The sequence below is a fragment of the Pan troglodytes genome, chromosome 5 (genome assembly GCF_028858775.2).
Source record: "Pan troglodytes isolate AG18354 chromosome 5, NHGRI_mPanTro3-v2.0_pri, whole genome shotgun sequence".
Taxonomy (NCBI): Eukaryota; Metazoa; Chordata; class Mammalia; order Primates; family Hominidae; genus Pan; species Pan troglodytes.
Window position 1 is genome coordinate 111257051 of NC_072403.2, and position 26267 is coordinate 111283317.

Sequence of the window (26267 nt, forward strand, 5' to 3'; positions counted from 1 at the left end):
AAAGTTGACAACATAAGGGAGAAGAGGGTAGGGAAAGTGAGAGCAAGTGCCTACAGCAGCTTAAGTTTCCAGCTACTATCTCAAACAAAAATCAGAGACTCCAGACCAAAAAGCCATACTATTAATAACTGTAAGGTTGCAATATTTTAGTATTGAATTCTCCTTCTAGTTAAATCTTTCTAATATTTTCCTAGGAAAAAAATCCTGAAGGTTGAATTACTTAATAAGTAAATGTTAGAAATATGATATTTTATCTTTTGAAACTACTAAAACTACATACTAATTTTTACTCCTACCACAAGAATATGTCAACGCCTCTCCCATACCTCTGCTGATACTCCTTCATATTATTTAAAAAACAAAACAAAAACAAAATATGCCAATTTGATTGACAGAGAAGTGCCTCATTTTTTAGCTTGCATTTCTCTGATATTAAAGAGGTTGAGGCCAGGTGCAATAGCTTACGTCTACAATCCCAGCACGTTGTGGGGCCAAGGCAGGTGGACCACTTGAGCACAGGAATTCAAGACCAGCCTGGGCAACATGGCAAAACCTCGTCTCTACAAAGAATACAAAAATTAGCTGGGTGTGGTGGCACACGCCTGTGGTCCCAGCTCCTCGGGACGATGAGGCAGAAGGATTGCTTGAGCCCAGGAGATCAAGGCTTCAGTGAGCTATGATTGTGCCACTGCACTACAGCCTGGGCAACAGAGTGAGACCTTGTCTCAACAAAAATAAGTAAACAAATAAAGAGGTTGAACATTTTTAATATATTTATTCATCATTTGTATTGTTTTTGTAAATTACCTCTTTATATGTCTTCTGACCAATTTTCCACCTTAAGTATTCACTTTTCTTATTTATTTATAAAAGCTCTTCAAATGTTAATATTCTTTTGTCACATGTTGCAAACATTTTTCCAGCTTACCCTTTCAACTTTAAATATGGCAAATTTTTTATATATAGGAGGTTGGTTTTCTTTTTTCTCATGTCATCAAGCAATTCAACTTTTCTTTTATAGTTTCACCCTATGGCACCATGATTAGAAAAACTTTCCTAAGCTCAACATTCTATAAGTTTCCCATATTTTATTCTGGCACCTTTATGTTTTTATGTTTATGGTTTTATGTTTCACATTTAAATGCTTGATTCATTTGGAATTTATTCTGACATGAAGTCAGAATTGAACTTATTTTGTTCCAAATGGTTAGCCACTTGTCCTAGCACCATTTATTGAATGAATTTGTCTTTCCTCCATGATCACGGCTGCCTTTATCATATACTGCATCTCTACTCATGTGTCTGTCTTATAGGGACCTCAAACTCAGCATACCCACACCTGAAATTCATGATCTTCCCCTCTTCTCCAGTGTCCTCCAACTCTGTGAATGGCTACCTCATCAATAATGTTTATTTGTCCTTTGTTTTTTGGTTCTTTTCAGAAATGAGGTTTTGCTATGTTGCTCGGGCTGGGGTGCAGTGGCTATTCACAGTTGTAATCACAGTTCTCTGCAGCCTTCAACTCCTGGCCTCAAGCGATTCCCATTGCCTCAGCCTCCTGAGTACCCAGAACTATAGACACGTGCCACCACACCCAGCCATCCACTAAGTTTTAATGTCCAGAACCTGATTATGCCTGACCCCGCCCCTCTCCATCACCATGACCCTCCCCCTCTACACATACACATCAAATCACTAAATTTTCTCAGTTCTGTCTCTAAAACATAGTTCTCATTCATAACTTTCTGCCCAACTCTACCACCATGCCTATAATCCAAGCACCATCTTATCTTTCCTGGACCCCGTCTCTACAAAAAAATACAAAAATTAGCTGGGCGTGGTAGCACACGCCTGTGGTCCCAGCTACTCAGGACAATGAGGGAGAAGGATCACTTGAGCCCAGGAGATCAAGGCTTCAGTGAGCTATGATTGTGTCACTGCACTACAGCCTGGGCAACAGCTTCTTCCCTGGGCCACCAAATCTATTCTTGGCCCCTCCAGCACATGAAATGGATATAGGATCACACCATGTCCCAATTTTCAACCTCTGCTGGTTTCCACTGCTCTCGGGAAAAAGTCTAGATTTATTTATGTTACACATAAGACTGTGAGCTCAGCCCCTGCCACCACTGCCTCATGCCACTCCTGCTCTCACACAATTTCCAGACACACTATCCACCTTTTCATTCCTTGAAAGCGCCCAGCTGCTGTTCATCTCAGGCTGTTTACATATGATGTTCCTTCTCTAGTCCACACTATTCTACTCACTGTCCCACCCTTGTTGCCCACACCTACACACATGCCTGCCTTACTTGGGCTTATCTTTCAGAATGCTGCTTAAATATGACCTCCTTGGCCAGGCGCAGTGCCTCACACCTGTAATCCCGGCACCCTGGGAGGCCGAGGCAGGTGGATCACCTGAGGTCAGGAGTTCAAGACCAGCCTGGCCAACATGGTGAAAGCCCATCTCTAATAAAAATACAAAAATTAGCCAGGCGTGGTGCTGCGCACCTGTAATTTCAGCTACTTGGGAGGTTGAGGTAAGAGAATCACCTGAACTTGGGAGGCGGAGACTACAGTGAGCTGAGAGCACACTACTGCACTCCAGCCTGGGCAACTGAGCAACACTCCATCTTAAAAAAAAAAAAAAAAAAAAAAAAACAGCAAATGTCACCTCCTTGAAGAAGGCTTCCAGAACCACCTCTTCATCACTACCACCACCATGTTCATTTCCCCTGCAAAAAAATTCCTCACTGCACTTTGCACTTTACAGTGGCACCCCTCACAAGTGCTGAGATTTTATAAATGTTTACCTGCAATATCTCCCTCAGGTGGCAGCTCTGGTAGCTCAGGGCTGTGCCCAATGTGTTCACCACCAACCCTTAAGCCCCTCACAAAAAGCCTGGCACACTGTTCAAGGCATATGTGTTTAACCACACAGTCCTAAGTCAATGGAATTACCCTTCTGCCTGAATTCTAATTATTACAAGTATACTCTCCTCCTAAGGTGTCTAACAACAGAAAAGTGGCTGAAAATAACATCGCAGTTTCCACTTGCACAGCCCATTACTATTTCTGATCCTACCTACTCTTAAATACATTTACAAATTTAAATTTTTTGCTCAGAAAGCACTCCTAAGATCCACAGATACTGGAGTCCATGCTTGGCTATCTGCTAACAGCATTCTAACATTCATTCATTCTTTTATTCACTCATCTAGCAGATACTTATTGACCACCACTGGTCCACAGCTGAGCCTCACAACTGAAACTGTATTTCTCTTCTTCTCCCTCTATATGACTATATCTCCCAAACCAACTCTATTTACCAATTATTCATCTACTTTTCCCATGAGATAGCTGCTGTATCACCACCCAGGATCTATACAAATCCAATTAAAAGCAAAGAAACATTAGGTTTTAGTAATCTGTGCTGCCTCATCATGATCAGTATCACCAAATCCAGCCACCTAGCACCCTGTACCCCACCCTGAGCTTTAAGGGGTCAGTAGAGAGATCAAGAGAAGAAACTCAGGCCCAGCTTTAACCCACTCGCCCCCCCACCCGCAAGGGGTTGCCCCCTTAACATTCCTGAATAGCTCTGAGCTCTGGGAAGAAAGCTACTTTCCAGAAGCATCAAAATCCAATCTTGTGTTGGTGCTCGGAGAAGCTTGAGAGCCACAAGATAAGGTGTATAAAACCACAGAAAGGGTTTGACAACAACCCAAGGCACACTCCCCAGCGGGTAGCTCTTCTACATGTGTTAACCTACTCATCCCCCTCCCCTTGCCTATTTCCTACAAGAGTCCAGCCTTGTCTTTGGATTCTGAGCTCACTGAAGCCAGTTCTCTCTTTCTTAGCATGCCAGAGCTATAAGAGGGCCGCAATGTGGCACCTGCCTTTCCAAGGTTTTTGACCTACACTGCAAGGCATAATTGCACCCATATTTTCTTTACCTTTCCCTCAACACATGCCTGTCTCTGAGTTTCCCTGACTCTGCTATAGTCATCTGCTCCCTGAAGAGCATCAACACTGCTTCATGGTATAGGCTTCCCAATCTGGAGGGATGGAACCCCAAAGGCATTTCTGGGTAAGAGCAACCTACAGATTTTCTTTTTTTTTTTTTTTTTTTTTTTTTTTTTGAGACGGAGTCTCGCTCTGTCGCCCAGGCTGGAGTGCAGTGGCGCGATCTCGGCTCACTGCAAGCTCCGCCTCCCGGGTTCACGCCATTCTCCTGCCTCAGCCTCCCGAGTAGCTGGGACTACAGGCGCCCGCTACCACGCCCGGCTAATTTTTTGTATTTTTAGTAGAGACGGGGTTTCACCATGTTAGCCAGGATGGTCTCGATCTCCTGACCTCGTGATCCGCCCGCCTCGGCCTCCCAAAGTGCTGGGATTACAGGCGTGAGCCACCGCGCCCGGCCCAGATTTTCTATGACTAATCACAAAAGCTTAACCCTGCTGTTCTCTGAGATTTTCACCTTCCATGAACTAAGTGATCACCCAAATAGCTATATACTTGGAAAACAAAGTTGCTTGATTATTTTATTCTACAGCAAAATACAATCATTCTGAAAAGCAAAACCACACTGTCATTATACATGCTTAGGAAGGTGACATGAAGCAGCAAATGATTCATTTTTACTGCCTCTGAAGGGACGCACTACTTTGCAACTCCCTACTCTTTATTACACAGTCAAGGTCACACTGACGTTTACTAAAATAACTAAAAAGTTTGGTTCTTAAAAATGTGTTGATCCAATGTCAACAAAGACTGAAAAATAATGACTCCTCAAGCCATTTTCTGACTCAATAAAATGCTGTAGCCTGGCCAAAAAAAAAAAAAAAGTAAAAGAAAAGTACATTACATTTTTTATTAATCAAGTGAAGTTTGCTGGAAATCAGATTTTTTTTCACTTCCACTTACAAATAACATTTACCACTTCGCTCTTTCAGAAGCAGCCCCCAAAAAGAGATCATTTCTCCTTAAGCATTTCAACCTAGAGGCTGGGCAGCAAGCCTCCCGATGAAGGGCACAGCTTCAACTCACAAGGCTCAGGATCTCTAAATCAGTGATAATGCTCCACATTTAAATCTGTACTCTGCTTCCAGGGGCAACCTAATCAAATGTACTTAAAAATTACTTTGAAGACCACATTTTAACTTGCCCAGTGGAAGTCGTGGCAATTTTAGAAAATGTTCTAAAGAAATCATCCTGACATAACTTAACTTCTGTACTTTAAAGCAAAATTCTTAAGAAACCAAGGTAGTAGTCAGGTCAGAAAACAGCAGGGGCCTTAGGTCTGACAGCCTGGATTTGAGTCTGGGCTTCACTTGTTAGTGGTTGTGTGATTGTTGGCAAGTCATTCAACCTTTCTGTGCCTCGTTTTTCTTATCTGTCAAATGGGTGGTGTTCCTTTCACTTTGTACTAGAGTCTATCTTCCATTCATATTTTGTATCTCATGGCCACAGCTGGGGATCTCTGTGTTAACATGGGACACAACTATACAATTCTTATTTTCATTGTCTTATTTTGCATCCACTTCAAGGTCATACCTGTAATCTATGTAGGCCTGATAACAGAAATACTAAAAAGGCAAAAGACAAAGCAGGGTTTTGTCTGATAAATCTTCTATCAGTTTTCCTGGCACCAAGGGTGATACCCAGCACACAGAATCACATGGTATAGAATATTTAAAAATAGGGCTGGGCGCGGTGGCTCACGCCTGTAATCCCAGCACTTTGGGAGGCCGAGGCGGGTGGATCACGAGGTCAGGAAATCGAGACCATCCTGGCTAACACGGTGAAAGCCCGTCTCTACTAAAAATACAAAAAAATTAGCTGGGCATGGTGGTGGGTGCCTTTAGTCCCAGCTACTCAGGAGGCTGAGGCAGGAGAATGGCGTGAACCCGGGAGGCGGAGCTTGCAGTGAGCCAAGACGGCGCCACTGCACTCCAGCCTGGGCGACAGAGCAAGACTCCGTCTCAAAAACACACACACACACACACACACACACATAAAATAGAAGAAATGAAAAATATATATGTACAAATATGTATATATAGATGATTCAAAATTATGCATAAAAATATTGGAAACATATGCACCAAAATGGTAACATTTGTTAGCAATGGGTTAGAAGATTACAGCAACAAGAAGTGAGAGAGGGATGGGAAAATATATTTTTTAAAAATTGCAGTGACTTATTTTCCTTCCTTATGCTTTTCTGAGCCTTCCCAAATTTCTACAATTCTAAAATCAGAAAAATGATTTTTGTTATAAAGACATTTTTCCCAGAAAACAATCTTTCCAATGAAGTTGTGTTACATACAAAATCAGTGACAGTGATTATGAGAATAACTATTTATTTAGCACTTCCTACGGGCCAGGCCCTGCAGTAAGTACTTTACAGAAAGCATTTCATTTAGTCCCCACCCACTGTGATGTAGGTATTGTTCTGAACCTCATTTTGCAAATAAACAACTAAAGTTATTTGTGTGAAATCAAAGAGCTGGTAAGCGGTGATGCCCCAGATGTGAACCCGGGATCCGACTCCAGGATTCCCACACCCATATGCCAGCCACTAGGCTTCCTGCCTCTAGCCACGCTGGTTCCCAAAAACCTCACCTCTGTTTTTGATTTTCATGTCTTCTTTGCTCTTTATTGACTCTCATTCTTTCTTGGGAGTGTTCAGAAATAAACAGTGTATGTATTTCTGGCATGTGGAGGCAGTCAGGCAACCATTACACATAGTTATCTGCTGTGAACACACACACCTTCCCCAAGGGGGACATAAGAACATGAGAATTAAAAAGCAAACCCGGCCAGGCGCGGTGGCTCACGCCTGTAATCCCAGCACTTTGGGAGGCCAAGGCGGGCGGATCATGAGGTCAAGAGATCGAGACCATCCTGGTTAACACGGTGAAACCCCGTCTCTACTAAAAATACAAAAAAAATTAGCCAGACATGGTGGCGGGCGCCTGAAGTCCCAGCTACTTATGAGGCTGAGACAGGAGAATGGCGTGAACCCGCGAAGCGGAGCTTGCAGTGAGCCGAGATTGCGCCACTGCACTCTAGCCTGGGCGACAGAGCGAGACTCCGTCTCAAAAAAAAAAAAAAAAAAAAAAAGCAAACCCTCCAACTGTCAGCTCTCACAGCACCACAAACCTCTCCTTCCAGATGCTGGTCACGCCTGCCCTCCACATTTGCCTGCTGTTTGATTACTTCTACATGCCGACCACTTTTCAGAGCACTTTGCATGCATTACTTTTCTTCTCACCATTACTGTTCCTACTTTACACAAGGAAATTCAGGCCCAGAGAAGTCAAGAGACTTGCCCAAGGCAAGAGCTGGGGTTTGAGTTCTGGAGTTATCATTCTCAAGTCAATGAAGAACGAAGGTACACCTCTCCATTTTCTAAAAAAATGTTTCTCCTATTAGGATTGCTTCATTTTATTTCTGTAGGTCCTGAATATTTCGTATAAATCATACTCCTAATATTTTTAAATTATATTTTCCAACTGGTTATTTGAGATACTCAAGAAAACTTGTTTACATGTTAGCTTTGTATCCTTCGTAAACTTACTGAATTCTCTCATTAACTGTAATAATTTTAGTTGATTCTCCATTATATCAGCTACATAATCTCCTAATTTCTATAAATACTAATTTTGTCTCCTCCTTTCCAATACAAAGATAAATTTCTTTCATGTTGTACAACTACATTGTCAGAACCCTCCCAAAACTACATTAAATAATAGCAAGAGCAGGCATCTTTGTTTGGTATTTTATTTAACTGGGGATGCTCCTAGTGACTCAACACTAAGTATGACACCAGTTGTTGGCTTAATATAATACCCTTCCATCGTGTTCAGGAACTAGTCTTTGAGTCCTATTTTACTAAGAGTGTTTATCAGGAATGAATACTGAACTTCATCATCAAATGTCTTCCCAGTACTGAGATAATTATGACTGTCCTCCTAGCAATTAATGATAAAGATTATTAATGTATTTTATATCATAAAATCATATTTTCTATTCTAACTCTACCTGATTTGACTGCAGAGTATTTTTCATATATGAAAATAAAAATTAGCTAATTTTGTTTAACTGTTTTATGTAGTTTGAATTTCATTTATTTTAGTTTGAATTAAGTTACAATTTTTAAAACTATATCCATAGCTATTCACTATGCCTGTCTCCTGTCTCTCTTTACCACCTCCCACCAGGCCTAATTCATCCCCCACAACATCAACAGAGCCGCTTTTCTAGATCACACATGCGGCTCCTTCTCTCTTATTCTCAGCAATCTGCAACATCACCATGTTTCTGTATTATAAAGTATACATCTTTTAGCACGATAATTACTGTCCTTTATAAGATGGCCCCAAACTATCTTTTAATCTTCATTTCAACCATGATTCCCAAATGCCACTCACTTGGGATTCTTTTTCTCATGATTTTCCCAAAAAGTCCTTATTTTCTTCACTGGGACAACTCTTTTCTTTCTTGGGCCAACACACTGCCGCCTCATCTACAGCCCTCCCCAGTCCTCCCTGCTATTTCATCCCAGAGCACCAAGTACACGTCTCTGTCATGGGACTTGCCCCAGCCTGACTTGTGCAGATCCTCATTTGGAGCAGAGGTCCGCAAACTTCTGTGAAGAGTCAGATGGTGAATATTTCAGGCTCTCCAGGCCTCATGGGTACATTTCTGTTGCATTTTTTCCCTACATTTTAATAAAGTAAAAACCATTATTAGCTCACAGGCCATATGAAAACAGGCCACCAGGGATCAGCAGTACTTTGCCTCTCCTGGTTTACAGCCTCATCACCCCCTGGACTATAAGCTAGTTGACAGAGGGGGAAATCTCTAACCCATCTTCATATTCCTCAGCTCCTGGCACTTGGGAAATGTTCAAATCACTGAAGTTGATTGACCAGGAACACTGATAACTAATGTATCCTGATGAGTCAGATATACAACCATGGACAATTATTTCCCCAAATCTTGAGCTATTTCAACAAAAAGTAATTTTGGATTTTGAGTCTCTTAGGCATCTGGGCATCAAAAATGAGCCACATCCATGGGGATGGCAGGGAGGTAGTTTGAATTTCACTTATTCAATAAATGAAATGAGGCTTTTTGCCTCATTTAGTAAGACAAATGATGATATTCAGCCAAAGAGCCTCTCCCTCCCCAAATATAGAAAAAGTGCTTCTCTTATCACAGAGTTCACAACTACACTGCTCCCTGGGCCTCACAGAATATAACGCCAGCTAACTCCAACTTTTCAACTAGCCCGCTCAGCTTCTCATCCCAGAAAATCCAGACTTTTAATGCTGTTTTGAATACTTATCATGTATCCAGCCTAGCTATCAGTGATTCCTTTTTCTTCTATCTCCTGAAAACTGGGGAGAAAGCATTGTCTAAATCGCTAAACACGAGAGAAACAATTGTCAGTTACCATTATTATTGCTATCACCCTGCTCTCTGATTTTCCCAACCAGAAATGTCCCGAAAGGTGAAGGTCGCCCCTCTCTGGTTAAAAAAGCAACACTGTTAAAGATGTGTGGTGCTTATAGCATAATTTCTGTCATAATTCCAGGGGCTCAATTCCTTGCTTACTGAGGCTCACAACAGCATGAGCCGGTGAGGAAGGGGAAGAAGCCAGGAACAGACATAGCCATTGTTAAGGAGAAATGGCCCAGTTGTGAGCCTGGTTTCTGAGGCCAAGAGTCTAGCATTAAGTTTCCAAAGGAATGAGGCAAACTTGAGGTTAATTCCATTCACATCTACATCAAGCAGGTCTACCTGGTCCCAGTGGAGCAAAACAACAGAAGGCCTAGATAATGTCAATTCTGCAGGCCAGACAGAGCTTTTGAAGGAGTCCAGCCAGTATCAAGCCCCCACCCCCAGAACATAACTCCCGTAATGAAGCTAGCCAAGAGCTGGATGTGGTACTGGGATCTGCCCTCTGCAGGCTGGGGTTCAAGGAAGGACCTCAGGTCTAGCAACTGTCTGAAATGTAGAGCAGAAAGATGCAGTCAGAGTGGGTCACTCTGCAAGGGACAGGTTATATCCAGAACGGCCTCTACCCAGCATGGCTTCCAGTTCCTAAGGCACGAGGTGGTCTTCAACAAAACAAATTCTAAACTCTACTTCCTAGCAGAGGTGAGGTACTTAATGTGCTCTAGAATGAGGATGAGGGTGAATCTGGAAATTACTGCAGATGAGGGAGAGCTAGTGAAAACCCACCTTCTGCAGAAAAAACTAGTAGCCCTCAAAGGACCTGGTCAGATGACCTAGTCACATGGAGGACTTGGCTCCCTGTACATTAGCTATCCCCCAGGAGAAGCCATTATTTCACACATAGAAGGTCCTGAATTCAATATCTGTTTATGAATTGTCATCGCTATGAATCAAGCTCTGCCCAGTGAAGAACCACATCAGCCCAGGCCCCCTCAGCCGGTCAGGGGAGCAAGAGTACATCATTCTATTCCCAGCCATCCTCACCAGCCCGCGGGTATACACTGCTCTCTGTGCTTCTCTTTTAGTGGTTTCCCAAACAAAATTATATCATTGCGTGTGACAAATACAAAATCACACTACTAAATGTGCAAGTAATAAGAGGACTAAGAATACGACCAGGAATAAGAGGGGTGAGAAAATGACAAATGTTCCACATATACAGGGAATGGATCAGAATCAGAGCTGTCAGCAGGCCTCTCAAACTCTTGACATCAATGGGCACACAGTTGAACCTCTGAGCAGCGTGTTCCTAAAGCAGCCTGTGACCCTGACCTGTTTATAAACCAAAGTACTTCCTTGCTCAAAATCCCTGTTTTCTTACAGCACATTCAGAAATGCCAGCATCACTTGCAGCCAGGTGGTGAGGCTGAAGCATGTTCCATACTCTCTTCACACGGGCTCACCATGCTAAAAACAGTCAAGTACCAGTGATTAAGTAGAAAGACACATGCTTTTGAAAATTAGAGGATTTGGTTAAATGTGGGGACTGCAATCTACACATGGAAGCAAAGAAATCAACCAAAATTAAAACATAAATTAGTGAACCAACAGTGTTTTACTAATCATGCAAAAGGAAAGAATAGCAAATATAGAATAGAAGGTGTGGTACATTACCCAAAAGCCCTGCTAAAGACCGCATGTCCTTCTCCATCAGCATGTAAATCTCTTCCTCGGAGAAGCGGCCAATGCCGTGGCCGTGCATCTCGCGTTTCACAATTCCTTTCGTTATGTGGCACACGACCCACCTCAGCAGGTTGCTGAAGGGACCACCACCACTAAGAGAGAGCATCTTCCGGGTCTCATTGAGATTGTCCACCCACTGGCAATAAGCTAACGTCCTGGAATTGTGTGGAAACAAGTTACTACTGTGCATCAGGTACATATCAGCTCCACAGGGTCACTTTAGAATGAGTCGTTCAGAATTTACTACAGTCTGGAGGAAGTGAATAACTGCAGCTTTAATAAAGAGCAATCTGCATGGCAGCTATCACAACAGGCTCTAGTCAATGCCTAGACTTAAGGGATTGTGGAAGAAATGGGAAAAAATCCAGATAAAGATGCCATCAAACCTTTCCTGGTACCCACCCTCAGACCTCTCCCCTCCCCTCCCAGTGCCACATTTCTGCCTTCTCTCACACAACCCCACAGAAAACAAGTAGAAACCCACTGGAAAAGTCTTTGAGTCAGGAGAGTGAGCACCCATGGGGGCACAGGGCAGGAGGCAGTAGTGACTGGGGTGTTGGCATCATTCTCTTTCCTGAGCAAGATGATAGTTCCACAGGTTTATGCTTGGTGTTCATTAACTAAGCTGCACATTTGTTTTGTATACTCTGCATATGCGTTTTACATTTCATGACATAAAAGGCTTAAAAAAAAAAGAAAGAAAGAAAGAAATTTCTGAAGAAACCTTTTTGCCTTTTTAAAAAAAGATACAGGGTCTTGCTATGTTGCCCAAGCTGGACTCTATAACTCCTGGGCTCAAGTGATTCCCCCATGTCAGCCCCCAGAGTAGCTGTGACTACAGGCACGCACCACCACACCTAGCCTTTTTGCTTTTTTGATAGCACATTAGGGAGTAAGTGCACCTGTCCATCTTTATTATAAACTAAAATATTATGTAAATGATTTGCTCTCCAAGAAAATCAACTCTTTACCTCAGTTTGTTCTCAAGAACTCTAAAGGGAACACAACTGCCAATGGAACTTGGCTGAATCCTTTTTCCCGTCTAGGTGATCCTAGTGGTAAACTTGCTCATTCGGGTGCTCCTGAAAACAGTATAATCCGTATGGCGAGGCCAGCAGCTATTCACTGTTCCAACATTTTGCTGGCCACCATACCCAGGTCTTTGCTGATTTTATTCCCCAAATGGCAAGAATTTTTTTTATGGCTAATAGTGCTGGTAGATAGAAATTCAAAGGGTTTTCTACCAAAGGCTGAAGAGAATGCAGCTGTGTGCGAGTACAGGCGTAAGACATTTTCATTTTTCCTCCCTAATGAGTACTAAAAGATGTATTGGCAATCACCTCTACTCTTAGTGCTGGCTGATATAGCAGTAATGGCCACTTCAAAAAATTCAGAAGCCAGGTGTGGTGGTACATGGCTGTAGTCCCAGCTACTCGAGAGGGCAAGGCAGGAGGATCGCTTGGGCCCAGGAGTTTGAGGCCAACCTGGGCAACACATAGTGGGACCACTGTATCAATCAATAAATAAAAACTTAGAAATAAAAAGAAATTCATGGAATTGGAAAGCATCAGAGCCAGAATGCTGCGATTTTTAAGATTTTTTTTTTTTAATCAAAGGGGTGAAAAATATTTTGAGAGAGAACTCAAGGAATGACAGTAAATCACAGCTACAATGAAATGCTGTTTTCCACCTCAAGGGGGAAAACAAGGCATTTTGATCATTTTATATAGTTCCGTTCTTTAAGGGTTCTCTGTTCTAAAAACAAATAAAAATAAGAAATAGATTTCTCTAAAATTGCTGGATTCCTGATTTTCACCAAAAAGTCTTACAGCCAATTTCAACATACTCCCTGTGCTGTAGCTATAGCTGTTCTTGGCTACCTTTTTAAACGAATGCCCATAAATCTGATTAGAAAGCTTTGTGTGACTCTTTTGGTAAGTCTCTCAGAATAAAGTACTGAAGAATCAAGAAATAGTTTTTCCCCAAAAGAGGAAGAAGTACATCATAATAGTGACTAATTAATGTGTATAGTCAGAGCATTCCATTGATCTTTCAATACAGAATAGCTCACATTTTTTCTAGTAAATTCTATATAGACATGGAAATGAAATGCTTCCCTACTTGCTCCTTTTTTCACACCTGCAGTAATTAAGATGACAATTTTCACATTCCCTTAGAATAATTCAGCACTTTGACTCTAATTGTATTAGGTCTAAATTCACACAAAAAAGTTACACAACCTTTTACCATTCTGGAATTCAATGGTTTTAGGATAAAACTAAATTATTCTACATTGAACATGAGCAAGTAAGCATCCGAAAAGCATCTAAAGTGTAAAAATGCAGAATGTGTGGCTCTAAGCTGACAGGTTAGAAGGGGAAAAAAATCCTTTGTAGACAAATTACACAGATTTGATCATAAGCGTAACTGATCGAGCTCACCGGGCAGAGCAGAGGGTGAAGGTGTACGCATGAAGAGCATCAGCTGCCTGACGAACTGCAAGAACTCTGTAAGGGGCACGTGGGTACAGGCTGCATTTGAGGAAGCCTGTAAGAGGCGAGGCTGGAGGCGCCGGCAAGGGCCCAATCAGGACAGGCCTGAGGACAGGGAGCTGAACTTTATTCCAAAAGCAAAGGTTAACGGCTGGAAGGCTTTAAACAGACAAGAAACATAATCAGATTTGTGGCAATGTAAAGGAAGAACTGGAAGGTGGAGAAAATGCTAGCAGGAAGGCCAGTTACCAGACTACAGCAAAACCAGGCAAGAGATGATGCACTGGGTGAGGTAAAGGCAGAAGGAATCCATAGGAGAAACATTGCAATAGAAGAAAAAGAGTCTACTGGACTACAATGGATGTAAAGATTTATGGGTAAAGAGAAACTAGGTATTTTCTCCTAAAATGATAGTTTGAGTGGATGGTAATACCATTAACCAATACTAGATTGTACAAGGTAGAATATATTTGGATGATGAAAGATTGGTTAACCTGTAGCATTTGAAGGTCCCATGGAACCGCTAAGTGAAGATGTCTAGAAGGCTGAGAACTCAGGAGACAGGTTTAGACTCCAGATAGAGAACTGGTGAGCAGGGGCATGTTGGTGGTGGTTTCAAAGCTGTGAGAGGAGATGAGGTCACCTTAGGAAGTTTCTAGAGTGTTGAGGAAACCATAGTTCAAGGGCAAGTTAGAAGATGTGAAGGCCAGGCTGAAAGAGGCAGCTTGGAGAGAAGTATAAGGGCATCTTTCTCTGCGCTTCAGAAAGAGAGAGTGTTGTAAGGGGTGAGGGGCTACAGAGAAATTTAGAGTTCCCGCCTGATGACTTCAGCTTCCTCCATAGCATGGGAAATGGGGGCACGCACACAAGGTGAAAACACAGCAGTGTAGAGAGTTTTAGCAGTAGCAGGCACGAAGGGAGAGGCAGCTGTTCTGGGCCACACAACTTGGCAGGGAGGAGTCTCTGCCAGTGCAATGGTGTGGGATTCTCTACCTGCAGCAGGCTGAATGCAGGACACAGAAGAAGAAACACTGGCTTGATTCAGAATTTCACAGCTAGAAGTAACCTCAGAAACTGTTTGGTCTTTCTCTCTTCTCCTTCTATCTTGCTCTTGATTTTTCTTCCTCTCTTTCACTCTCTGTGCTCAATATTATCGACCAGTGTCAGGGAAGAGAAGTAAATGAGGGTCAGGCAGGTCTTTAAGGGTTGAGGCCAGTGAAATGTGTATAAACTTTAAATACCAAAGAAAATAGATGCTTCATAGATTCCTAAATCAACTACCACACATAGAAGATATCACATTGTATATGTTTCCATGTTATTGCAAACAAGAATCCACCTCCTTTCACAATCAAGATTCTTGAAAACCCTGTTCACATGGTTGGAGCCTCTACCCTAACTACTCCACCAAAATCACTCTTGTTCAAGTCAACAGTGCAACATCTAAATAAACCATCTTTCTATATTCTTGAACTCTCTCAAGTATCTGACACTATTGGCCTCTTTCTTGGAACTTCCCCTTAGCTTACACCTCTACTGCTTTTCCTTCTACCCCTTACATATTCCCAAGATCTCTATCTTCATTCCTCCTATCTTCCTACTCCACACTCGTGGAGCCATCTAACTCACACCTATGACTTCACACTCATGTCTCCCATATCCAGCCCTCTCTCCTGAGATCCATGGATCCTATGTGGATGACCCTCAGGAACTGCAAACCAACATTTCCAAAACTGCACTCATCATCTTTGTTCCATTCAAACCTGATTCTCCTCGCCCAAACCAGAATCCCAGGAGTTATTCTTCACTGACCCCTCTCCCTCACTCCTGACAGCCAGTCACCCTGTGAATTTGCCCTTTCTCCAATTCCATAAACACTGCAGTTCAGCCCTTCATTATTTCTTAACTACAAGGAACATGGCCTCCTACCAGGTCCCCTGACATCCCCTCAAGGCCCTTCAGAAGCTCCAATGTATACAAAGAGCTTCCTAAACACAAACCTAATCATAACAGTAATGCTTCTTAGAGTCATTCATTAATACCCCACAGCTCCTTTGCATGGCATGCCAGCCCCTCTCCCCACAGTCTAACCCCTCTATGACCTGGCCCTTCTCGGGCCCCATCTCCCAGCACTGACTCCCATGCACCCCATGCACAAGCCATACAGAATTACATGCACCTCCCTGCTATAGACTGAACGTTCATGTCCCTCTAAAATTCATGTGTTGAAACCTAACCCCCAGTGTGTTGGTATGTGGAGGTGGGGCCTTTGGGATTATGATTAGGTCATAAGGGCAGAGCTCTCATAAATGGGATGAGTGCCCTTATAAAAGAGACCCCAGAGAGCTGCCTTGGCCCTTCCACCATATGAGGTTACAGTGAGAAAGATGACCATCTATGAATCAGGAAGCTGGCCCTCACCAGACACCAAATCCACTGATGCTTTGATCATGGACTCGCCAGACTCTGGAGCTGTGAGAAATAAACTTCTGCCCTTTATGAGCCACCCAGTCAAAAGTATTCTGTTATAACAGCCCAAACGGCCTAATATACTCCCCAAATGCCTCCTTCTTGCCTCTAAACTTGTGCAGATGTTGCTCCCTCTGCCTAGACATCCTAACCTTTCCCGACCACCAGCCCCTTCATCTGCCACTCCAACTGTCCTTGGATTCCGTTTTGACAATACCTCCTCTGCAAAGCCTTCCCCCCTTCTCTCTAGTGATGGCTGGCTGCCTTTTCTTGGTTCTTCAAACCCTCCCCCAGCACTAACCATTACAAAGGCTTCATGTCTGCCTCCAGCCTTTGAGCCACTTGATAACAGGTACACATACCATCCTGGCCACTAACAGTCATTCATTAAGTTTGAAGAAATAATGAATTATTGATTAAATGAAAAAAGGCTTTGCTTTTGAGCCAGCTACTGCTAAGTAGTGTTTCTAAGAGATGACACATACTTAAATAGAAAAATGGGAAAAGAGAACAAAGAGATGTGCCCATGGAAAATGAAGACGGGGCTGCCACTTTTCTCTTGGAATCCATGGCTCTTCACTCTCCACTGGGAGGAGACCCACTGCAAAAGGAATCATGAATCATTAACTGGAGAGGACAGAGAGGGTCAATTTGGAAAGCAGACAAGGCTAAGCAATTAATTTATCATTTTGAGGATCTATTTCAAGAAGTTGAAATACTAATTTTCCTTATCACAATGAATGTATCTAATCTCTTCTGCAAAAATGGGGTCAAAGAGATTTTTTAAAAGACTATCTTAGAACAGAGGAACAAAACCTGCTCAAAAATGTTTACAGGTGAACAAGAAAACGGTCAAAGAGAAGCTGACCCCTGGTATTTTAATGAAGATATCACGCATTATAACTTAATACCTGGCCCGTGATAGAAATGAATATTTATAAGTGGGAACCCATAACAAACTACAATTTGATGACTGAGTATCAACACCTGGACTTCCAACTCATGAGAATGCCTTTCTCTGCATAGGGCTACATCCTTGCTGTCTTTTGCTTATACTCTGAATATCTACTCAAGAATACAGGAGCATATGATATGTTTCTGTAGTTTCACCAAGTTTCACAAGCATTACATCAACTCCTCCAAACAGGGGCCCTCACTACATCTAAAACTGGGGTGGGGAGAAAAGAAAGAAAAGGAGAACATATGAACAAAGTTATAATCAGAAAGAGTAGTCTCTTGGCTTTTAGAAAAGATCTTGGTTAAGTCAATTTATGAAACTATCCCATCTTCCCCCATCTCCTGAACTACACTCAAAATTGTAACACTATGGCCAACCTAGAAGCAAGTTTGAATTCACTGTTCTAATGCCTGTGTGTGTGTGTGCACGCGTGCACACACACACACAGGCATTAGAACAATTTTTGTTATTTTTTTTAGACACATGGTCTCACTCTGTTGCCCAGGATATAGTGCAGTAGCGATCACGGCTCAATGCAGCCTCGAACTCCTGGGCTCAGAAGATCCTCCTGCCTCAGTCGCCACCACGCCTGACTGTTTTGTAGAGAGAGGGTTTTGCCATGTTGCCCAGGGTGGTCTCAAACTCCTGGGCTCAAGCAATCCTCCTACCTCAGCTTCACAAAGTGGTGAGATTACAAGCACGAGCCACCACGACTGGCCCTAATGCCTATATTTTTATGGGTGAAAATATTATAATAACTAGATAGTCTGAAAATGATACCCATATAGGGTTGAAAGACTCTGAAGACGCTCACTGACATCCACAAGGGGGCAGTATGTCACACTGAAGAAGCTGCAGTATGTGTTACCCAAAATCAGTTTTATTCCAGTCATTTGACCCCGTGTCAAGTTGACTTCCCTTTACACCAGCTTCTCTGTACTTACGTATTCAGTACAACAAAGGGGATTTTTTAAAACTGTGTTCTTGATCTTCAGTAACAGTTTTTATAATGCAAGGGGGACATCAGTGTATAGATTTCAAGTGGAAGAAAAGCCACTTTAGAGCTGAGTGTGTTTATTTGAATAGACCTAAAACAGTTTCAGAATTATGTGATGTAATATAACAATGCTAGCTTTCCATTGCCTTTGCTTTTCATAAAATCATGCCTGGGGTGTTTTTAAGGTTTCAGGCCAACATAAACGTATGAAAACTCCACATAATTGAATCAATTGAGTCAAACAAGGTAGGTTTATTAAATTTCCTCTTCTGGCTATGTGAGTATAGACACAACCTAGGAGCTCACTGACTGTTCGAATTTAACAAGATATCACGGAAAGCTCATACCTATAATATTTTCCTACAAATTTTGGTCAGATCCCTATATGCTGGGCCTCAGCTTCCACAGGTAGACATTTTGTGTGTGGCCTTGGAACCGGAAGAGCGGAGGATGGGAGGTGCCTGAGGGAAGAGTATCTGAAGATTCTCTGCCTGGGGCATGGGGAAAGGAGGGTCTTTTCTCCATTGGGATTTAGAGCTCTCCTAAAAGTCTCTTCAGGGTTTCCCCAAAGCAAGAAGTTGGCTAAAGGCTTGAGAACCTTAAGAAACAGATTTGTTTTTCCTTCTGCTACTAGGGACTAAATAGAACTGTGGGAATTAGCAGTGTTGCTTTGAAAGTTTATTAGATATGTGCATCTCAATCAAGACCTTTCCTCCCACCCTCCCTATTTTTTCCTCAAATTAACCAGAGAAGACATAAGCAAGAAATAATAGCTAACCCCTCCAACATTTTTCAAATTAAAAAGTGAATTAGAGAAATAAAATTGTCCTTAGAAGAGTCTACATATGACCCAAGCAGATCCCCAAGCCTTTGGAAATTTGTAGTCCACAAAATTAAGATCCTTTCCCACGGGGTACCACTTCCCAACTCTCACCTCCATCCCTTACCCCGCCCACACTCCACCTCGCATGGAGTATCAGCTCGGGGCTGGTGAAGGAAGAGATGGAAAGGGCAGGGCAGGGATGAACTTTTAGCAGGGAGTAAAGTTATGTAAAATGACATGTATGCACACACAGAACAAAAAATAGTGATGTGTGGTAGTTGGAAATGTTGCTGGGTCAAAAACTTTCTAAGGGGAATATATATTTTCTAAACCATTATGGAAATCAAGGAGTTGTAGCCAAAGTGACAACTAAAATGTATGGCTTTCAGCTTTTCAGACAGCTAACAAAGCGACAGCTCTGGCAATCAATGGGCCCATCAATCAAATGAGGTAGTGCCTTGGAGAGCCTCTGTGAGGGAAGGAACATGGGTCACGTGGCCTTGTGCAGGTCCTTCCTTTCCCTTCACAGCAGCAGAACTGACTGGAGCCTAGTAAGCAAGTGTGCTGGGCTCTTCGCAAGGCTTTTCTCAGAAGCTAAGTTTTTCCTGGAAGCTATGCATGTCAGATGCAGTCATGCATTCTGGTTCCCACTGTGACTGCTGCACACCTTGGGAGGGGAGCCCCAGCAGTTCCCCACCACTATTGTAAGGAAAAGACCCGGTTCATTCCATGAACACTGAGTCTGATTACTTCCACACTAATCTGTACCCCTGTCTCCAGCCTCTCCCCAGCCCCCTCCTTGCTGCCTACTCTATCACCTCTTTAGCGAGTGGTGGGTAGAAGTGGAGCTTAGGTCAGCCCTGGAATAAACTGGGCAAGAATCAAAAGTAAAAAGAGAAAAAGAAGAGGGTCACTTAAAATCCAAGAGATAGGAACAGCAAGTTCTCCATTTAGAAAGAGAGTAGAATAAATGAAATAGGGGAGGAGGAGGAGAAAGAACCTTCTCCAGTCAAGCCCATATTGAGGATATCACTCAGCGGGAGAGGTTTAATAAAAGCTACTGGGCCAGCATCTGCCTGCAGATAACAGTTAATGCCAAAAACAATGGGCTTAACAACTCTTAATTCAATCTTTGGAAAAAGATAAAGTTTGCAGAAATCAAGAGAAACTTTCTCTATCTACTGGGGTGTAGAGAAAGGTGCAGAAACTCCAGAAAATGGATGAAAGAAAAATTTCAAAAACCATAGACTAATGAGTTTGTAAAGCAAGAACCATATCTTCTTAATTCACATGGTACCACCACCAGCTCAAGGCTACAAAAAACAGAACAGGGAAAACTCATCAACTCGTGTGATGGTTCAAACTTGGGGAATACAAACTAGGAGTTTGCAATCAAGCCAAAGAAAATCCAGAAAGGAGTAGTATGCTTTACTTCTGGAACATACAGAAGCTCTTGTTATCTATGGACAATTGACCCTAGGAATTCTATCTTGACTTAGTCTTCCATTCCCTCCTCTGAGTCTCTGACATAATATTACTTTAATTCAACAGTTTATACAGTATTGGTAAAAAGCCCTGAGTCCAATCAATTCAACTATCTTCCTCAACTCAGTGAGTTCTAGTCTAGATCAAGGCCCATCAAATTATAGTCCACAGGCTAAGAAGTTTTTACATTGTTAAATGGTTGAAAAAAATCAAAAGAAGGATATGGTACATTAAATGAAATTCAAGTTTCAGTACCCATAATAAAGTTTTAGCAGAACACGGTCATGCTCATTTGTTGGCATACTCTCTTATCACTGCTTCTGTGATAAAACAGCAGAGTTGACTAGTTGCAAAAGAGACGTACAGCCAGCAAAGCGTAAAATATTTACTGGCTGGTCCTGTACAGAAATGGTTTGCTGACCCCTGGTCTAGGTAACCAGAAGCTTCACAGTCATAATAACTTTGATGACTGAGCCACTCACTTCATCCGAAACTGTTAAGGTAGAAAACTGCTGAAAAGGTGGAAAGAGGATCTGAAAAGTGAAACAGAACTTGGGGCTTACTTCGAAAGGACGGGGACACCCCAGAGGGGACTCACCAGTAGAAGTGCTCCTCCACCATCTTGGTCACCGCTCTGGAGATGGCTCTTTCATGAGGGCCAAGGTTTTTGTTTAAATTCACTCCAAGCTTCTCTTCCAGAAAGTCAATTATGAATTCTGTGCCAGAAACTTTTTCATGATTATATTCAATCCAAGGCATTTTCCCTTGAGCAGAGAGTTTTCCACCAAAATAGTTCTAAGCAGAGTACATTTTTAAAAAGAGAAAAGCAATATTGTATTTAAATTCCACTGCATGACTAATAGAAACAAACATTCCAACCTTATGTTTGATAGTGACAGTACTATTCAAGTGAATGAACTCAGGGCATAAACTCCTTAAGACAACACATGGTTACTTCAGGAAAAAAACTTGTTTAACCTCACATAAAGATATCACTTTATTCTCCCACAGATTCTATCATGGACTTTGGCTTATGATGGAAAAGAAAAAAAAAGACCCCAGGGGCAAGGGATGATGGGGGTAAGGGGTAGCAGATTGAAAGGGCTGAAATGACCCTAGTAATAGTCAGTCTAGTTTCAATGTACAAACAATTCAAAAACTCAGAAAGTCAATATAAACCACAAGGAGGCCTGTATTGACTGGACAGCTAACCAAAGACCTCACTTGAAAACCAGTATCTCACACCTGAATAATAATACCACTACACTATGAATGAACGGTCCCCCAAAATTATAATGCTTAGGTGTAGCAAAGTATGTACAACATATTCAGCTACTGTGCCTCCTAAAAATGCAGGTTCCTGTGACCCAGCCTGGACTTCTGGATCAGAATCCTGGGGATAGTGCCCAGAAATCTGTGTTTTTGACAAGCTGTCATTGGTAGAGAGAATAACGGGGATTTGGACTGATCTCTGCCTCCTGGTGTCTTAATATTTATCTCATTGCTTATTCTAAAGAATAAAAGTAGGCCTAACCTCAAAAAGGGTAATAACTATTGGGGATGTTATAGGGGCTGCTGTTAGTCATATTGCCTTTGTGCAATTAAGAAAATAGAACCTCCTCTGGGTGGAAATGGTCCATTCCAAGGTTTGCGGCTTGGCAAATAGAACTGGGTCAAGATTTCACCCCCACCCTTTGGCCAGGCACTGTTGTGCAGTGAGCAACTTGCACAACCACATATGGATCTCTAGACATTATCCCTGATGTTACCCCAGGAGAAATGTCACCTACTTCTAGAAGCTGCTAATACATCTAACATTCTTGTAATCTGTATACTAAAGATGTAAACTTACCACATACCATAGCCCCTATTTCAGATTTCTCTTGATGCCATCCATATCCTCTTAATACATCCCTTTCTGGACTCTAGTCATTCTCAGATGCAATCTATCCTCCACACTGCCACCAGAGAGAACTGTTTACAATGCAAATGAGACCCAAGACCGCTGCTTCTCAAAATTATCCAATGGCTTTAATAGCTCTAGTCTACAAACTACCCCTTTTCACACAGCAATCTAGACCCACATCCACCATCTAGCCACTGCCCACCTGCCCGGTCTCATTGGCTATCTAAGTCCCTCTGGTCTCCTAATTCCAACTACCCCTACCCAGCCAGGTCAAGGTGTTTGCCCACCTTCCTGACTTTGTGCACTCTTCACCTTTTACAGGAATCCTTTTCTCCACCCTCTGTAAAGTCCTATATCCATGCTTTTTAAAACAAATCAGTTCAAATCTCACCTTGTTACATAACTATTTCCCCAGGATACAACCATTATTTGCCCTTCCTCTGTGCTTCCACTGTATGGTGTGTAGTCCCCTACCCTTACAGAGTAACTATTTACACATCTGGCCTTCCCTCTAGACCACCCTTTCCCCTGATAACTTGTTACATGTTTATCTTGACTACTTTTTAAAATAGTACTAATAAAAATTGTAGAAAGTAAAAAATTTCCTCTTCAAAGTTCCCCTTCTTGTTAAAGAATAAATCATAAGTGTTAGAAATAATAGTTTCTTTTTATTAAAGACTAACTTTCTTCAAGCCTCCTTGCTTTGTGCTAGTAACTCTTTGTTAAGCCCTATCCTACGTAACTGTTGGACATGCTCACAGGCACGTTCCAGCTCACAGCCTATGCCCCTTCCTTATCTGGAAATGTTATTGCTTCCTTAAACCTTTCGTAAGCAACTTCTTTGTTCTTCCTTTCACTTACCTATTTAGGAAAGTTTTAGGCTATTAGCAAATCGGGCATCAGTTTAAGACTGTGAGGCCCTGCTCCAGCCAATGGATGCAGGACACAGCAGTAAGGACAACCCAAATGCGTAAGGGATAAATATGTCTGCTTTTTCTTTGTTCAGGTGTGCTCTCGCCATTGTTCCAGCTGTGATTGAGCACCTTTTCTGCAGAAAGTAAAGATGGCCTTGCTGAGAGATCTTTTGTCTCCATGCTGACTTTTCTTCGCAGCACCAATTATCTATTTCTAACAATTTTGGTATTTCTAACAAAATTAATAATCAATTCTTATGTAAATGGAAGTTCTAGTATGTTTTCATGATCAACAATTATATTTTGATTGCTAGGTAAAAAGCAAGAGACAACATTTTAGAGACACTCTGATTACATCTAAGTAAACATAGATAAATGAAAAAACATTAAAAAAAAAGAGACTTACAAACATGTCACAAGTAATTGGGAAGACTATAGGTGAGATGCCGGTGATCTTTTTTTCCCATACATTTCAATTTCTCTAAATGTGGTCGTATAATTTTTAAAATAAAAAAATATTTTACAGACACGGGTGTCTCACTATGTTGCCCAGGCTGGTCTCAAACTCCTGGGCTCAAGCAATCTGCCTGCCTCAGCCTCCCAAATTGCTGGGATTACAGACATGAGCCACCATGCCTGGCCCAAAAAAAGTATGTTAAAAATGTTGATTTTTTTTCTTTTTTTCTCCCTTTAATTTTTCCTAAATATTTTTATTTCTATAAAATTGAGACAGGGTCTCACTGTGTTGCCCAGGCTGATCTTGAACTCCTTGTGATCCTCCTTCCTCAGCCTCCCCAGGTGCTGGGATTACAGGCATGAGCCACCACACCCAGCCAAAAATAATACTTTTTCTTAACTTCTTTAAATCTATTGAAGAACTCCTGGACTATTTTTATTTAAGCAATTAGACTCTGACTAATCCACTGAGGGTAGTTTCTGAAAGTAATTTTGAGAAGATAAAGAGGTAAATCCTCTCTATTTTTTCCAAGCTGATGTTTCCTTCTGCAAGTCTGCCCCAGGTGAGACTGATGCAGCCACACATATACTACATTATTAGCATGGCAGTGAAGGCCATAGGCTTTGGATTCCAAAATCTCATTCCATCATTTATTCACTGAGTGACCCTGGACCTCCCTGGGTCTCCCTTAACCCTCCCTGGACCTCAGTGTCCTCATCTGTAGAGTGGGGATAATAACAGTTGCTAGGATGAAATGAGAAGATGTGCAGTGCCTTCATCAGAAGTATTTTGAGATGAAGAACTTGAGACTCTAAGAGAGATACCAGAGTCTTGGGACTCTGATTTGATATACTGGCCAGAATACCCATAGGTTTCAGGTAAATATCTATCTATTACATTCACTCTGCCCAGGAGCTATCTGGAGTCATCTTCCACTGGCTAAATTTGAAATAATTTGAGCAGTCTGTGTGGATTATGACACACTGAAAAAATCCACGCACCCACTATCTATTTAGTTTTGAAGAAGAATGTCCTTATTTTTCGGAGCTGAATGTTGAAGTATTGCAGGATGATGTGTCAGGATTTCTGCAACTTACTTTAAAATGGTTTACCAAAAACACTGTTCACAAATGTAGATGTAAAGAGGGGGGAAAGCAAAGGAGGAGACATTAACCATTCACGATCTAGGTAAAGGGCATGGGGGTGTGCACTGTACTATTCTTTTGTCTGCAGCTTAGGAAAAAAAAAAAGAGGCAGGAGGGGAGACAAGGTCAGCAAATAAATACAACATCAAAAGTTAGGGCTGACAGCTGAGGCAGACAGCTCCAAAGGAAACATTTTCTTTTTTCTTTCTCTTACTTAAAAAGAATTCTTTTGTGAAATGTATGCTTCTTATACAACTACTTATATCAAATGATGTAGGTGTCTTTACATGTCTAAAGAAATGTAAGGAAGAAAAGTCAAAAATATCAGTTATGATAATAATCTCCAGCTCGTAGGATATCAGGTAATTTTCACTTTCCACATACACTGTTTTGTACTGTTTGGAATTTTTCTAAGGACCATATATCATCTACACATAATCAGAAAATGCAGTAAAGCTATTTTTGTGTTTTTTAAAAAATTAACCACATCCCCAGGACCTCCCTGTACATTGTTTGCAATTTCCTATAAGTCTATCATTATTACAAAATAAAAAGATTTTAAAATTGAACTACCAATATTCATATCTTGATAGGGAAAAATAATAATAACTGTGTTCAATACATTGAGCTTTTTTTAAAAATAAGCCTCTTGATTTCCTAACTAATGGTCATCAAATATTCATTCCCATTCCATTTAGGTTAAAAAACTCAAGAGCTTCTAATGTAAAGTCATGATCTGAGGAGCACTGGCATTTTAATCTTTTTAAAATGGCACAGGCAAAAGAAGGGGCAAAGGGTACAGCTCCCTGGGTCCATGACAAAATACTCCTCTACTGATCAATCCAAGAAATGAACTCCCCAGCACTCCCCAGACACCCACTGCATCAATACAAATCCCCACTAAGGGAATGGGAATCAAGGTACCCCCAACCGCTGCAACACAGCATCCCTTTCTAAACCACAACACCATTTTTTTTTTACCTAAAATCTGTCACACCCCTGGAGCATTGCCCACTCCATTTATTTTCCATACAGACCTCACAGAAGAAAAACAGCCCTATACAATCCTTTTTTTAAAAAATACTTAATAAGAAATAATAATTTTGGAAGGGGCAAGCACGTCCCTTCTTGAAGACCTCTGTAATAGCTGCAGGCTTCACAGCAAGGCATGAGTCCTGCTGCTCCAGTTACACTAACTACAGGCAGCTGCTCTAAAATGTGAACAAAGGCAGATATGCTGCAGGTAAAGACAGGTCTACAGCAGTCAGGGCTTGATGGCTTGAAGGGCAGAAAGGAAAGTGCAGAAAAGCCTGGCAGCTGCTGCAGCCACCACAAACGACAGGATTATTTTATCAAAGGTGGGGGAGCACAAAAGTTCTTGAAAGTAGTCAGAGACAGCACTGCACA

General features: G+C 41.8%; 1 protein-coding gene across 4 annotated transcripts in view; it reads right to left on the reverse strand.

The window, feature by feature from the left end:
- FAXC (failed axon connections homolog, metaxin like GST domain containing) overlaps positions 1–26267 on the reverse strand; it is a 70002-nt gene that overhangs the window by 32209 nt on the left and 11526 nt on the right. For all 4 annotated transcript variants that reach the window (XM_016956031.3, XM_024357333.3, XM_016956030.3 and 1 more), the window contains 2 exons: positions 21037–21233; positions 11146–11369 (listed from right to left, as the gene is read on the reverse strand). In XM_016956031.3, the coding sequence (XP_016811520.1) occupies positions 11146–11369; positions 21037–21233 (421 nt within the window). The remainder of the gene's footprint in view (positions 1–11145; positions 11370–21036; positions 21234–26267) is intronic.